Source organism: Oncorhynchus clarkii, chromosome 33, assembly GCF_045791955.1.
Source record: "Oncorhynchus clarkii lewisi isolate Uvic-CL-2024 chromosome 33, UVic_Ocla_1.0, whole genome shotgun sequence".
Taxonomy (NCBI): domain Eukaryota; kingdom Metazoa; phylum Chordata; class Actinopteri; order Salmoniformes; family Salmonidae; genus Oncorhynchus; species Oncorhynchus clarkii.
The window spans coordinates 15,582,912-15,598,400 of NC_092179.1; the positions used below are offsets into that span (position 1 = coordinate 15,582,912).

Consider the following 15,489-nt stretch of genomic DNA (forward strand, 5'->3'; position numbering starts at 1 on the left):
AATATGTTTATCCATCAGACTTTTGTCAATTTAATATTGTTTTTAGGCTAAATCTGTTATTGTATTTGTGAAATTATTTTCAATATAGTTTAGGTGTAGTTTAGATGGGCCATCATCACCTAAGCAGGCTGACTGCTGGTGAATGACTGGCGGTGAATGACTGGCGGTGAATGAGCGGAAGAAAGAAATACATGTCTTTTTAAAACTGGATATAACACAAATTATGTTTCTGAAATCGAAATTCTAAACACAAATGTATGCGATAAATAGACTTATTTAGGCATTAGTTTAAAAATGGAAGAAACATTTAAATGTAATTAATATGAAGTCAAAATGACTGCCTCAAGGCTTAGTGTTAAAGCCACTATTGTTATCTCTCATCATGTGTAGGACACATCATCTGACTGCTGTATTATAGATAATTCATATAACAAAGGTCGTCCATTTAGATTAAATTATAGGCTAAACTCTATACATGTGATTAGAACGTGGTAACTGTTAAAGAGCATTTCAAATGGCGCTCGGGACATTGATGGCCCCCTACTGCGGAGACCGGAGCGCGTGACCGCAATTAACAAAAGGAACAAACGCTCGCAGAGATCCAAGGAATTCAACAGCAGGAGGTGACGTCAGAATCCCGTATTTTGCAGTTGATATTGAGTAGAACATTTAACCATGTTCCTGACTTTAGTTTTCGCATTTTCGGTGGCTCCCCCCCCCCCCCCCCCCCCCCCCCCCGCAAAATACTTTTGTTTTAACTTCGCGAGAGAGGCATTGAGCAGTGATAGCATGACAAATTCGTTTTGTTTTTCTTGAGATTGGAAGGCTCCTAGATCTCTCCTCGCAAACAACAGGGGAAGTGCCCCCTGTCCTTTGTCTGCTTCGGGTGTTTTTAAAGTATTCGACATGGACATTTACGGATACAATGGTGTTTTTCTGGTCAAAAGACCGTTTAATAATGCCATTTTTGAGATTTCGAATATGTCAGACATTACGAAGGCGAACCCTCAGGGATGCGATAACGGGGCTTTGACAAACAGATTCGGAGTCTTGATTCAAGGGTTGCTGGCCATAGTTACCTTCAGCACATTGATGGGTGAGTATCTTTCAGACGAGAACGTAACAATGTTTCAAGGGCTGAGCAGTATAATTGTATAGGATAACTTATTGTTTCGAAATAGCAGGCCATGTTTAAAATAAAATACTTGGAAATCACTTTTAAAGGAAAAATCAAGGGTCTACTCAGCCAAGCACTGCTCTGGTATCCACTGCAGAGCTCCTCTCCATCTGTGAGCACGTGGCAGTTTGTTTGTTTATGCTATTTGACGTTTCATTCCGATAGGCTGCTGTTGCACTTTATAAGGCTGATAATAAATATAGAATTATATTATAATTCCATTTAAATAGTCTATTATAAGAATGTTTCCCATATCCTTTTATGTGCTAAATTTTAAATATTCAGCGCCACGCGTAGCCATATGTCATCCGTGGCCCATCAACACAAATGTAAACGATCTCGAATGTGTCCTATAACTACTAGACTATTGTATATTTATAAACTATCCCTAAACGATAAACTACTGGTAAACGATCTATAAACCCATTTAATTTATATTATTCTTATTATTGAAAATCCTCTTCAAGACCGGGGTGAACGTTTATGGTCTATGATGGAGCAAACTACTTTGAGAGGGTGGTCATAAAATCCTACCGAATACATACATGCCTTTTTGAATATAAGAGAAGAGGCTCTGTCTATATCTCTATCTACAGTGAGAGGACATTTTGTAGTCATGTACTTTACAACAGAGTGATTTATGACAGAAAGGGGTCAGACTCTAAAGGTGAGTGGAGGATCAAATAGCTTTGACCTTCTCACAGTTACTTATTAGTAAGAATATCAATATTTAGCTGTGTGTGTGTGTGTACTGCGTCAGCCAGAGTACCCAAGTATGTTAATATACTGCTGAAAATCAAGGGTCTACTCAGCCAAGCGCTGCACTGGTATGCACGGCAGAGCTACCCTGTCCATCTCAATGCCTCTCCTCCGCTTGCCAAGATGCAGCCATCTTTGTTTAGAGTCCTCTTCCTCTTGGCTATTTTGGTGACTTCCTCCCATTGACAGACCACTGGCCACACCTTTTGCATGCCAGAGTTCTTAGATACAGTTGCTATCATTTTATGCCAGGCACCAATTCTGGCTTTGCATTCTAACCTTCAGATAGTTTTGGGGTGATAATGAGTCAAACTGCAGCCACAACATGATGATTGGTATGTGAACAGTCACACACTCAGACCTTGTGTTAGATGGGGAGAGAGGAACAGTGGGTTCCTGTTAGACACGTGGCCCTGAGCTACCAGTGTCCTGATGGGGATGGGTGGACTGAGGGAGCATGTGGTTCTGACTTGTTCCATTCTTTATCCATCTCTCCTGGACCCACAGAGGACATGTACCCTCAGAGATAGGAATTTTTCACTCTTCTATGGCTGTCTCTCTCTCTCTCTCTCTCTCCCTGCGTCTCTCCATCTCTATCTACAGTGAAGAGGTTCCGTGAACCCGTAGGGATCAGAAGACCGTGGAGGATCTGGTGAGAGACCAGTGTTTTTTATCAGAGACTGTATCAAAACCCCCAGGGAAGAACCGGAGACCGTTGGTTGATCACATGGCTGAGGATCAAAGATTCTATTAGATTTAGAGATGTTAATGTTTGTTGACTTATATATTTGGCTATTACAAGTCACCATGGTGATGACCATCCTACATTTCACCCCATCTCTACAGGTTTTACGACATGTCCAAGCAGGCCATTGGCGCTCTCTTCATCCACTTCGCCAATGTGTTCCTCTCCAACCTCACAGAAATGGACCCCTGTTCCCTGTGAGTCCATAGCTGTGATTGGACAGGTTTGCAGAAACCACATTCCAATCTAAAGCCTCAACCAATCATTATGATAAATAAATAAGATGTTCTATTGTGACATACAGCAGACAGGTGCAGTGAAATGTGTTGTTTTACACTGTCATCCATAGTAGTATGGTAGCCCTAGTGCAAGGGACTTATCACCTAATTTGCACAAGGACACATTGACAGATTTTGCACCTTGTTGGCTCGTGTATTCCAACCACTGGCCTTTCAGTTACTGGCCCAACACTCTAACCGCTAGGCTACCTGCTGCCCCATGTCAAATCACTGACTCACTTCCTGGTGGGTTTCCACAGGTATTTGATAAATTTCCTGCTCGATGCCACGCTAGGCATGCTGGTCATCTGGGCAGGGGTCAAGGTTGTCTCCAGGATCGTGGAGTACAAGCAGTTCACACTGCTCACCTTTGGAGAATACGGTGAGTCTCCTAGACATCTGTTTATGCTGTGTCAAATGTTTGGAGGTTGACCAAAGTTCAGACATCTACTGTTCTGTGTCGTTGGAGAGGGTTGTGCCAGTTAATTTTCAGAATATTTCAGGAAGGTTGACACTTCTTCCTTTCACCACTGGAGGCCGCTGTAGGCTCATGAGAATATTGCATGAAAAACATCCTCCGATGGGCGATGATGACTTGTGGGATTAAGTTCTAGCCAATTGCTGCACTCGCTTTGTCCATAAATCTTAATGGGGGAAAAAATAACCAAAATAAGATTTCAAATGTCAGTCTGTTAATCTACTGTATTCCACAAAGTAATATTCTACTGTATCTGCGCTTGGTTCTGTTTCATGTTTTTTTCCCCATTGATTATTATGATCCACCGGATTGTAAATGCAGCTGTGCCATGACCACTGGCCAAATGTTTTAGTGGGCTTTAGTTTCCATCCGATCTGTATCACTCTCTCTCTGTGTGGGGACCTTTCCCCCAAAAGCCTGCTACAAATACTGTCCCTCTGTCATAACTATTGGTCCTGAAAACTAAACAAATAGTAATACTTTTAGCCGTTTGTGTAGAGTTAGTTGTAAATCCTCTCTGTCCCTCTTAAAGAGCTGAACAACAACATGCAGTTTCTCTCTTATACCTTTCTCTCCGCTGTCTCACTTCTCTCTGTCTCTGTCTCGCTGTCTGTGTCTCTCGTCTGTCTCTCTCTTGTCTTTCTCTCTGCTGTGTTCCCAGGTGCAGAGTGTTTGTTAATGACAGAGACATGTTCCTGTCTGTGTACACTGAGATGACCGAGAGATGCAAATAGTATTTAGACGTGTTTAGACCAGCGCACTGAGTTTGTGGGTGCTTGTCTGTGTGTATGAATGCCTCTATGGGGTCAATGTGCAGTCTGCTGTCGTCCTCTCTATGGCTGATCTTCCCTAGGTGACGATCTGAGTCCGTTGGCCAGTGCATGTGGTTTCTGTGTGGTCATTAAGTAATGGTCTGTTCTGTCTGACCAGGTGACCCTCCCCAGGCCGCAGCGTGGCTCGGTCAGTGTGGTGTCTACCTTCTCATCATGGTCCTGGAGAAGAGTGTAGTCAGCTTGGTGCTGCTCATTCCAGGATGGACCAACGTGAGTAGGCCTACAGTACCCACAACCACCTGCTCCAGGGACATGGGCTAACCCAGATCCTGAGAGAACTGAGAGACTCTACCCACTCGAGAGAGAGAGAGCGGAAGTGTCAATCATGTTCTTTCTTCTCGGTTCTGTGTTTGAAATCTCTGGTGACAATTTAAAGTCAACAGAAAGTCAAGGCTGAAAAAGAAAGGGAGGATGAAAGGTTTTGGAGAGAACAAAGAGAAAGAGTTGTCCTTTGAACAGAATGGGAACATTGACCTTCAGCCAAATGAATATCATCTAGCCCCTGGGATTAGGGTCTTTAGACAATTTGTTTGGTTGGTTATTTGACTGAGGCTGTGGATCTCCTGCTCAAACCTTCTTTGTGTTTTAGGGTCGTTGTTGCTCTGTTCACTGCTCCTCTCTTGAAGAGGGTCATTTAGTTTTTTTCAGTACACATTGCTTTGGGACACTGTGGCTTTTTCTCAGGGAGAAGGCTGGGGGGGGGGGGGGGGGCACAAACTGTCATTAACATACCGTAGCTCATTCCAGACAAATCTAATACTTTGAGTTTTTTTTCTCTCTCTCTGACATGGTGAATACCACATAATCATCACATTAGCTCCAATCTCACACATGTTCCACAGCAGAGAGCCAAAGAGATACTCGCTCTATTATAGTGCAAAATATTGACGATCTAAATGTCATTGGATGACAGTCTTTTGTGTAACGCGCCTGTTATTTTGCCCTGCCCAAATTGAAAGTGTGTGTTGTGACGCTGTGTTTCTCTGCATGCTACTGTTCCAGCTGCAGTCTGTGTTGCTGGACTACATCCCTAACCCTCAGGTGGACCTTGTGTTGGTCATGCTCATCGTGCCCGTCATTGTCAACGTGAGTCTCAACCAGCCTGCAATAACACTCTACATAATGTTGTGTATATGTCAGAGGAGGCCGCTGAGGGGAGGATGGCTCATAATAATGGCTGGAATGGAAACCATGTGTTTGAGTCTGATACTGTCCTATTCATTCCATTCCAGCCATTACTATGAGCCGTCCTCCCCAATTAAGGTACCACCAACCTCCTGTGGTATATGTAAACTCAGCAAAAAAATAAACGTGTCCCCAACTGTGTTTATTTTCAGCAAACTTAACATGTGTAAATATTTGTATAAATGTAAGATTCAACAACTGAGACATAAACTGAACAAGTGCCACAGACATGTGACTAACAGAAATGGAATAATGTGTCCCTGAACAAAGGGGGGGGTCAAAATCAAAAGTAACAGTCAGTATCTGGTGTGGCCACCAGCTGCATTAAGTACTGCAGTGCATTTCCTCCTCATGGACTGCACCAGATTTGCCCGTTCTTGCTGTGAGATGTTACCCCGCTCTTCCACCAAGTCACCTGCATGTTCTCGGACATTTCTGGGGGGAATGGCCCTAGTCCTCACCCTCCGATCCAACAGGTCCCAGACGTGCTCAATGGGATTGAGATCCGGGCTCTTCGGTGGCCATGGCAGAACACTGACATTCCTGTCTTGCAGGAAATCATGCACAGAACGAGCAGTATGGCTGGTGACATTGTCATGCTGGAGGGCCATGTCAGGATGAGCCTGCAGGAAGGGTACCACATGAGGTAGGAGGATGTCTTCCCTGTAACGCACAGCGTTGAGATTGCCTGCAATGACAACAAGCTCAGTCCGATGATGCTGTGACACACCGCCCCAGACCATGACAAAACCGCCACCTCCAAATCGATCCCGCTCGAGAGTACAGGCCTCTGTGTAACACTCATTCCTTTGACGATAAACGCGAATTTGACAATCACCCCTGGTAAGACAAAACCGCGACTCGTCAGTGAAGAGCACTTTTTGCCAGTCTTGTCTGGTCCAGCTGTTGCTGGTGATGTCTGGTGAGGACCTGCCTTACAACAGGCCTACAAGCCCTCAATCCAGCCTCTCTCAGCCTATTGCGGACAGTCTGAGCACTGATGGAGGGATTGTGCGTTCCTGGTGTAACTCGGGCAGTTATTGTTGCCATCCTGTACCTGTCCCGCAGGGGTGATGTTCGGATGTTCTGATCCTGTGCAGGTCTTGTTACACGTGGTCTGCCACTGCGAGGACGATCAGCTGTCCATTCTGTCTCCCTGTAGCGCTGTCTTAGGCATCTCACAATACTGACATTGCAATTTATTGCCCTGGCCACATCTGCAGTCCTCATGCCTCATTGCAGCGTGCCTAAGGCATGTTCACGCAGATGAGCAGGAACCCTGGGCATCTTTCTTTTGATGTTTTTCAGAGTCAGTAGAAAGGCCTTTTTTTAGTTAGTTTTTAGTAAGTTTTCATAACTGTGACCTTAATTGCCTACCGTCTGCAAGCTGTTGGTGTCTTAACGACCGTTCCACAGGTGCATGTTCATTAATTGTTTATGGTTCATTGAACAAGCATGGGAAACAGTGTTTAAACCCTTTACAATGAAGATCTGTGTTTTTTTTTACAAATGATCTTTGAAAGACCGTTTCTTTTTTTGCTGAGTTTTGTATCCCAGACAGTGCACTACGCTTGTATTTTTGGATCCACCACTACACCAGTTGTACTGACTGAGTTTGTTTTCTGTGTGACCCTCTGTAGTCCATCATGTTCTGGGTGGTGGACAGTCTGATGATGAGGAAGTACAAGAGCCTGGACGACTCCTGTGACCCCTCGACCAAGGTCGTCTCCACGGTGCCGTGGGTTACTGGCGACGAGTCACAGGTGAGTGTCGGTTAACTAGAGATGTCCCCGACAAAAAAAAAAAAAACGAAAGGCGTCTGTTCTTTCGACCAATCATTGGTCAAATTTAAAACATATTTTTATTTTGATATTTTTATTTTGAGAGATCACCAGAATAAAAAGTTCACCTCCTCCTGCTCCTAATGGTTTTTCCAGATTCTGCCGTTACTCTCCTGAAGTTGCCGGTAATAGGCTACACAAGGAGTCGGCAACATTTCTCATGTGGAATGACCATTTATCTTACCATTTCTACCGATCTGCGTGCCAGTCATAGTTTTCATATGCACATTTTTATAATAACATCTTCGTACCTCAAAATCATTGTCATGTGGTTAATCAAAATTCTATTCAAATCTAAATGAAAATAATACAAACCTAAAAAGTAACTTATAGAAAAATAGCCTATAAAGCCAACAAATTAAAACATTGCTGCCTGCAGGTAGAAAATGTCCTGGTAAAAGTATATCCAATAAAACACATTGGCTACGCATGGCCTGCCTGCAGCGAACGTTGAAACATTGTATCAACTATTTACTTGGGTCTGGCCTGAAACTCCTTGCAACATTGTATAAAATATCTTGGGCCCTCAAAGTTGTCCATGCTAATGAGCTCGGGACAAACACAGCTGTAGGCTATTTGCTTAAGGGATAAGAAGTAATCAGTTTGGCTTATTTTATGTTTCCACTGGATCAGAGCATACCATTTATCCTGAGTGGTTATTGAAAGGGAGAGAGCTGGAAATATATATTTTTTAAATACATTGAGGAATTGTCATTTTCAATGGATGTGAAAACCTACTTTGTTTGAGGTGAAGAAAACATTACTTTGAGAAGCTCTACAGCTCATTAGTGATCGTGCATTAAGCCAATCAGAAATACTACCATATCCCCAAATGGGCACATTTATATGCCTACATTTGCACTCAGGCAAGGTAGCCTATAGACCCACTTCTATGCTTAATCAGGTGCATGTCCTTACTCAACCTCGACAGGAACGCTCCAAACAAAAGACAGACTAAATGAACAAAACTCATAAATGGAATGAAATAAACCAAAACTTGTTTCTCTCAAGTGTAGCATAGGTTATGCGCTCTGCAAACAACGTGCCCACTCCAACAATAAGAATGGTAAAATCTGAAATATTATATTTAATGCATTAAAAGACATTACCTTAACCAACCAAACTTTTGTAGATTAGATATTATAGGAATGAACTGTAAATGTACTACTGGTGATAAATGGATGTAATGGGAAATTGATATAAACTAACAGTCAAATGCAAACAATTCACACAATGAATTTATGAAACAATGAATGTACACAAATTGTCAGGAGGGAGCCCATTCTGGAGGGAGACTTGCAGCCACACTCCTCTTCTTGGACTGTGCCACCCCCACGGCCTCCGCAATGGATTAGTTCACTGAGATGGGCGTAAATAAGATGGGTGTCTCGTGTGCCACACCTGCTGCTGACCATTGTATAAAATCGAGCACACAGCCATGCAATCTTCATAGACAAACATTGGCAGTAGAATGGCCCATAGCGTAAAGCTCAGTGACTTTCAACGTGGCGCCGTCATAGGATGCCACCTTTCCAACAAGTCAGTTTGTAAAATTTCTGCCCTGCTAGAGCTGCCCTGGTCAACTGTAAGTGCGGTTATTGTGAAGTGGAAACGTCTAGGAGCCACAACAGCTCAGCCGCAAAGTGGTAGGCCACCCAAGCTCACAGAACGTGGACCGCCAAGTGCAGAAGTCATAGCACATAAAAATCATCTGTCCTCTGTTGCAACACTCACTACCAAGTTCAAAACAGCCCTTTGAAGCAATGTCAGCATAAGAACTGTTAGTCGGAAGCTTCATGAAATGGGTTTCCATGGAAGAGCAGCCGCACACAAGCCTGGAATCACGTTGCGCAATGCCAAGCGTCGGCTGGAGTGGTGTAAAGCTCGCTGCCATTGGACTCCATCTTGTAGTGTGACGGATTAATCTGGGTTTGGCGGATGCAAGGAGAAATCTACCTGCCCCAATGCATAGTGCCAAATGTAAAGTTTGGTGGAGGAGGAATAATGGTCTGGGGCTGTTTTTCATGGTTCAGACTAGGCTCCTTAGTTCCAGTGAAGGGAAATCTTAGCGCTACAACATACAATGATATTCTAGACGATTCTGTGCTTCCAACTTTCCAACAATTCTGTGCTTCCAACCAAGTGAGGTCCATACAGAAATGGTTTATTGAGATCAGTGTGGAAGAACTTGACTGGCCTGCACAGAGCACTGTCCTCAACTACCTTTGGGATGATTTGGAACGCTGGCTGCGAGCCAGGCCTAATCGCCCAATGTCAGTGCCCGACCTCACTAATGCTCTTTTGGCTGAATGGAAGCAAGTCCCCGCAGCAATGTTCCAACAGCTAGTGGAAAGCCTTCCCAGAAGAGAGGAGGCTGTTACAGCAGCTACTGCTCTGTGGCATCATGAAGGGACATTGTTTGATGATACAACATTAAGGCCCATGGGTGCCAAAGAGACTTTCCCACCAAACATCACCGTGACACTACATATCCCAATAGGACACTGGCTAAAGACGTGTGTTTGTTGAGAAAGACAAGAAACAAGATGGCTGTGAGAGTTATGATAGATGTTTGTCACAGTGAAGGGGGGGGGCTTCCCCCCTCCCCCCTACACACACACCTACACACACACTGCTCTCTGGGTTGGTCTAAAGGGCAACTGGCCCACAGTTACTGTCAAGGAAAGACTTAAGTCAGGGAAAATCCCCCTTTCTCTCCATTTTTGTTTCTCTCTCTGTTTTCGCCCGTCAATTTGTCGTGTTGTTTCTCTGTGGGTCAGTTACCCGAGTTGGATTGTACCGTGTGGAATTGAATCAATGTCTGTCTTGTCCCGGCTGTTCTGGAAAATATGAGTGTCATAGCAATGTCATTGACATTTCTTGTTTGGTAAGACACGAGTGATGGATGGATGGCGCTAGATCGGACTGCCAGTTGTCACGTCGTTGAGTCAAGTGTCTTCTGTGTTTCATGTTGTAGAGTTGCTCCTAATCTGTTGAGATTGTAGTCCACCGTAAGTGTGTGATCACTTTGTTTCAATGGATCCATTGTGAGAATTGTATTTGGTGAGAGAACAGTATGTGGTGAATAGTGATGCCATTATGATATTAGTTAACTGTCTCCAGTGGGTGTATAGTGTTGGTCTATTTGAGTGGGAAATCATTTACGGTATATTGGAGTAGTGAGACTGTCGACAGAAGCTTCCTGTGTTGGGGAATCAGAGAGAATTGACCTCCTACACAGCAGTCAATGTGTTACTGTACACTCTCCTCTCTCTCACTCTGTCCTCTCTCTCTTTCTCACCCTCTCTCTGGAGTCACAATGATTATGACAGACTGGCAGTGTTGCCCTCTCTCCCTCTTCGTCCCTGGTACTCTGCCAAGCAGCAACAAATCATCCCTTCATCCCGGGAATAAGTGACATTTGGAATTAATTTCCATTCAGTGATGTTATGGAAAGTGGAGTGGAGGAGGAGAAAAAAGAGGGAGAGAACTATGTCCATGGGAGAGAGGAGGGCATTGATTAGGGAGAGCTGTTGGAGTTTGGTTGGTCAATAGTCTGTGTGCAATGAGTTTGAGTTCAGTTCCCGACACGGTCTGTAGGATAGTGTTGGGGAATGGTTTCACCCATGGTCAGCTGTGGCCATATGGTGTTCAGAGAAGGCTGTTTACTTTTATCATAAACAGCCAAACATTTAGTTATTCTAGAGCTGTTAGTTATGGCCTTTCTGGTGTATGCTGTCAAACGGACTAGGTAAATGCCCTAACATCTCCAACCTGTTTCCTTATGGGATGAAACACAGACATAACATCGATAGACATCTTGGTCTGAGTGTACAGTATCTGAATGAAGATCATTTATTTGGGATTGGCCTCATATCGGTGAGAGAGGAAGGCTGGGAAAGCCCCCTTTCTGCTTCTTTCATGACAATAATCTCATCCAAGATGTCTGCATTGCGTGCATGCACACACTACCATAATCTCATCCAAGATGTCTGCATTGCGTGCATGCACACACTACCATAATCTCATCCAAGATGTCTGCATTGCGTGCATGCACACACTACCATAATCTCATCCAAGATGTCTGCATTGCGTGCATGCACACACTATCATAATTTCATCCAAGATGTCTGCATTGCGTGCATGCACACACCACCATAATCTCATTCAAGATGTCTGCATTGCGTGCATGCACACACCACCATAATCTCATTCAAGATGTCTGCATTGCGTGCATGCACCCACTACCATAATCTCATCCAAGATGTCTGCATTGCGTGCATGCACACACTACCATAATCTCATCCAAGATGTCTGCATTGCGTGCATGCACACACTATCATAATCTCATCCAATATGTCTGCATTGCGTGCATGCACACACCACCATAATCTCATTCAAGATGTCTGCATTGTGTGCATGCACACACCACCATAATCTCATTCAAGATGTCTGCATTGCGTGCATGCACCCACTACCATAATCTCATCATGATGTCTGCATTGCGTGCATGCACACACTACCATAATCTCATCCAAGATGTCTGCATTGCGTGCATGCACACACCACCATAATCTCATTCAAGATGTCTGCATTGCGTGCATGCACACACCACCATAATCTCATTCAAGATGTCTGCATTGCGTGCATGCACCCACTACCATAATCTCATCCAAGATGTCTGCATTGCGTGCATGCACACACTACCATAATCTCATCCAAGATGTCTGCATTGCGTGCATGCACACACTACCATAATCTCATCCAAGATGTCTGCATTGCGTGCATGCACACACTACCATAATCTCATCCAAGATGTCTGCATTGCGTGCATGCACACACTACCATAATCTCATCCAAGATGTCTGCATTGCGTGCATGCACACACTACCATAATCTCATCCAAAATGTCCGAAAAGTTTTTGGATAGCTTGACTTTTTCCACATTTTGTTAAATTACAGCCTTATTCTAAAATTGATGATGGAATTTTTAAAAATCAATCTACACACAATACCCCATAATGACAAAGCAAAGAAGTTTAGAATTTTTTGCAAATGTAATAAAAATAAAATAACAGAAATATTCAGACTCTTTACTCTGTACTTTTTTTTGAAGCACCTTGGATGTGATTACAGCCTCAAGTCTTCTTGTGTATGATGCTACAAGCATGGCAAACCTGTATTTTGGAAGTTTCTCCCATTTCTCCTCCACAGATCCTCTCAAGCTCTGTCAGGTTGGATGAGGAGCATGGATGAGGATCCTTTCATCAAGGATCTCTCTGTACTTTGCTCCGTTCATCTTTCCCTCCATCCTGACTAGTCTCCCAATCCCTGCTGCTGAAAAACATCCCACAGCATGATGCTGCCACCACCATGCTTCACCTTAGGGATGGTGCCAGGTTTCCTCCAGATGTGACGCTTGGCATTCAGGCCAAAGAGTTCAATCTTGGATTCATCAGAGAATCTTGCTTCTCATGGTCTGAGAGTCCTTTAGTGGCCTTTTGGCAAACTCCAAGCTGGCTGTCGTGCCTTTTACTGAGGAGTGGTTTCCGTCTGGCCACTCTACCATCTGCAGAGATGGTTGTCCTTTTGGAAGGTTCTCCTACCTCAACAGAGGAACTATGGAGCTATGTCAGAGTGACCATCGAGTTCTTGGTCACCTCCCTGACCGAGGCCCTTCTCCCCCGATTGCTCAGTTTGGCCGAGCGGCCAGCTCTAGGAAGAGTCTTGGTGGTTCCAAACTACTTACATTTTTAAGAATGACGACGGCAACCCTGTTCTTGGGGACCTTCAATGCTGCAGACATTTTTTGGTATTGTGTGTAGATTGATTTGGTATTTTTTAAATTGCATCCATTTTTAGAATAAGGCTGTAACATAACAAAATGTGTAAAAAGTCCAGGGGTCTGAATACTTTCTGAATGTAATATGGTGGTTTATTATGCCATAAAAGGCTTTCCATAAAGCGTTTGAGGTTCTGGAATTCCGCTATGTTGTGATTATATATGGTGGAGCAGTGGTCTGGACAATATTCCAGACTGGGAATAAAGTGGAATTTTATAGCCTTGGGTTGGAAATAACAGCACACCAGACCTGGACACATTACCTCATCCTGGCCGACAGCTGCTCACGTATCTGTGTGACGATGTCTGTATGTTTGTGTATCTGTTCCTTGACGTGTTTCTACCTCATCCAGGTCCTGTTGCCCGTCGACACAGACGCTGAGGAGGAGGATAGTTCAACAATGGATCCAGGAGGGTCCCACTCTAGCCTCCCAGTAGTGGGCATAATACCTAGCTGGGTGGAGGTGTAGCTCTGGTATCCTTCTCTAAAAGACCCTGACACACACACTGACCTGCACCACACACAAACAAATCACACGCATTTGCTTTTTTTCATTGTACACATCCCAATGATGTCTTTGATGACTTGGCTGTTAGAGGATGTTGAATGTTATATTAACTATGCTTTATGATGGAGGGGGCTATACGCTTGGTGGGGGCTATAAAGTGTCTCGTAATGGAGATGATTAGAGAGCACAGTGATGATGAAAGAGTAAATCTGTCCTCTCTCACGGGGGGATTTTGTGAAAAGGGTGTTTGTTGATCTCCAAAGAGCTCCTTGACATACCGTATCAACTTCTAAAGAGTAGCGGTAAGGTGTCAGTACAATCTCCTCTGTTTTCCTTCATCATACAGATAACTGCTTAGTTCAAACCTCGACATGCATCATCTAATGATCTGTAATTAAATACGTTTTGGACCTGTAGTTTTCAGTAGAATCCCCTACTAGTGTCCTTGTCTCCTTTCCTCCTTTGCCACTAACAAGTGGAAGGGCTGGGTAGTTTCAATCATATGGATTTCAACGTCCACTCATATCAGTTGTCAGACTATTGTAACTCAGCCCGAGCAGTTGGACCTTTAAAGTTGGAAATGTTTTATCTGAGTTGGACTGTAGTGGTCTGGTCTGGAACAGTTCTTCACACTTCTCCAGAGGATGTTTAACAAGGTGGAAAATGGACCAGATCATTTTATATTCCTCATGGATGTCCATTTTGGGATTGATTTGGATTTATCCAAATATTTGCAATGTTTCTGATATGAAGTAAAGAGCTTTGTGATTTTGAATGTTCTAATGTATTTTCTTCTCTTGTCTATTTGACTGTGTTCATATTACTTGTGGTTAAACCTGCAGTAATGGGAGATTTCCAAGTGGTATCCCAGAAATGATCACGGTCAATTCGGAGATTACCCGAGATACCAAAATAGTGTTCCGTTTACAATTGTATGTTCATTCTTATAGATCCCATTTCTCAATCATAGAGCTGTTAACTCTAACATGAAAATACAGTACTGCCATTTTTGTATTCATTGAGTTATGTTCCTGGAACCATTTTAATGTGATATGAAAGATTCTGATTGTGAGACTGTCATTTCACGTGACCTCAAATGTTTGGAACAGGTACTGTGAGGACCTGCGCCACTACACTGTTTGCATTTATTCTAATTATTCACTGTTTTAGATCATTTTTTAAAATCTTTTTTTATTTAGCGTTGCTCCAGTCCATCATGTATGTGTTTGTGGAAACATAATTTTTAATTGTGACTGAAATAGTTTGAATGTTTAATGGATTTCCACTTGAAAGTGCCATGTTGCCATAATATATTCATATATGATACGAGAAAAATGTCTGTTATTTGTCTTAACTGTTGTCACTGTTTTGTATTATAATAATTTAAAGTGAAATTGTATAATAACAAACACGGGTGTTGAATTCCTTTGTTGGCTTAGTTCAGCCCGGTGGCCCCTGAGCTCGATGACACACCTGAGCGGGACGTGGAGTAGTACACCTCTGTGACCCCAAACTGATGACAGGAGGGATGAGGGGGGTGGTTAGAGAGGGAGATAGTCGTTGGGACATGTAGAGGAAAGGGTTAGTTAGGGGTGACCAGGTGTGATCCTAAGCAGTGTCGCCACATGATCGGGTTCACCTGTTTGCTTTCCCAGTTAGCACCTAAACCTAGCATGTAAAGAGCCTGTCTTCCTGCAATGACTAAGGCCTGGATTCAGTCCTAATAGAATTGTAGACAATGCGGCTGTTAAACACAATTTCCGATTGAGCAGCATTTACCGTGAATGTGAGCCCTGTGAACATGAGGACATTGTCTTTAAAGCCCTTGATGGGATTGACTCG

General features: G+C 43.5%; 1 protein-coding gene across 1 annotated transcript; it reads left to right on the forward strand.

Annotated features, from left to right (window-relative positions):
• The first annotated feature begins 603 nt into the window (after positions 1-603).
• LOC139393027 (store-operated calcium entry regulator STIMATE-like) lies at positions 604-15,056 on the forward strand. Its single transcript, XM_071141346.1, has 8 exons — positions 604-1,096; positions 2,540-2,588; positions 2,783-2,878; positions 3,220-3,341; positions 4,368-4,480; positions 5,273-5,356; positions 7,096-7,218; positions 13,492-15,056. Exons 1-8 carry the CDS (start codon positions 907-909, stop codon positions 13,606-13,608), a joined length of 894 nt encoding a protein of 297 aa, XP_070997447.1. The 5' UTR covers positions 604-906; the 3' UTR covers positions 13,609-15,056.
• The last annotated feature ends 433 nt before the right edge of the window (positions 15,057-15,489 follow it).

Bases quoted from the DNA above. Each gene is read 5' to 3' on its own strand.
- LOC139393027 (XM_071141346.1), top strand. From the start codon at position 907: ATGGACATTTACGGATACAATGGTGTTTTTCTGGTCAAAAGACCGTTT. The intron at 1,097-2,539 runs GTGAGTATCTTT...CTCTATCTACAG, and splicing joins TACCTTCAGCACATTGATGG to TGAAGAGGTTCCGTGAACCC. The intron at 3,342-4,367 runs GTGAGTCTCCTA...CTGTCTGACCAG, and splicing joins GCTCACCTTTGGAGAATACG to GTGACCCTCCCCAGGCCGCA.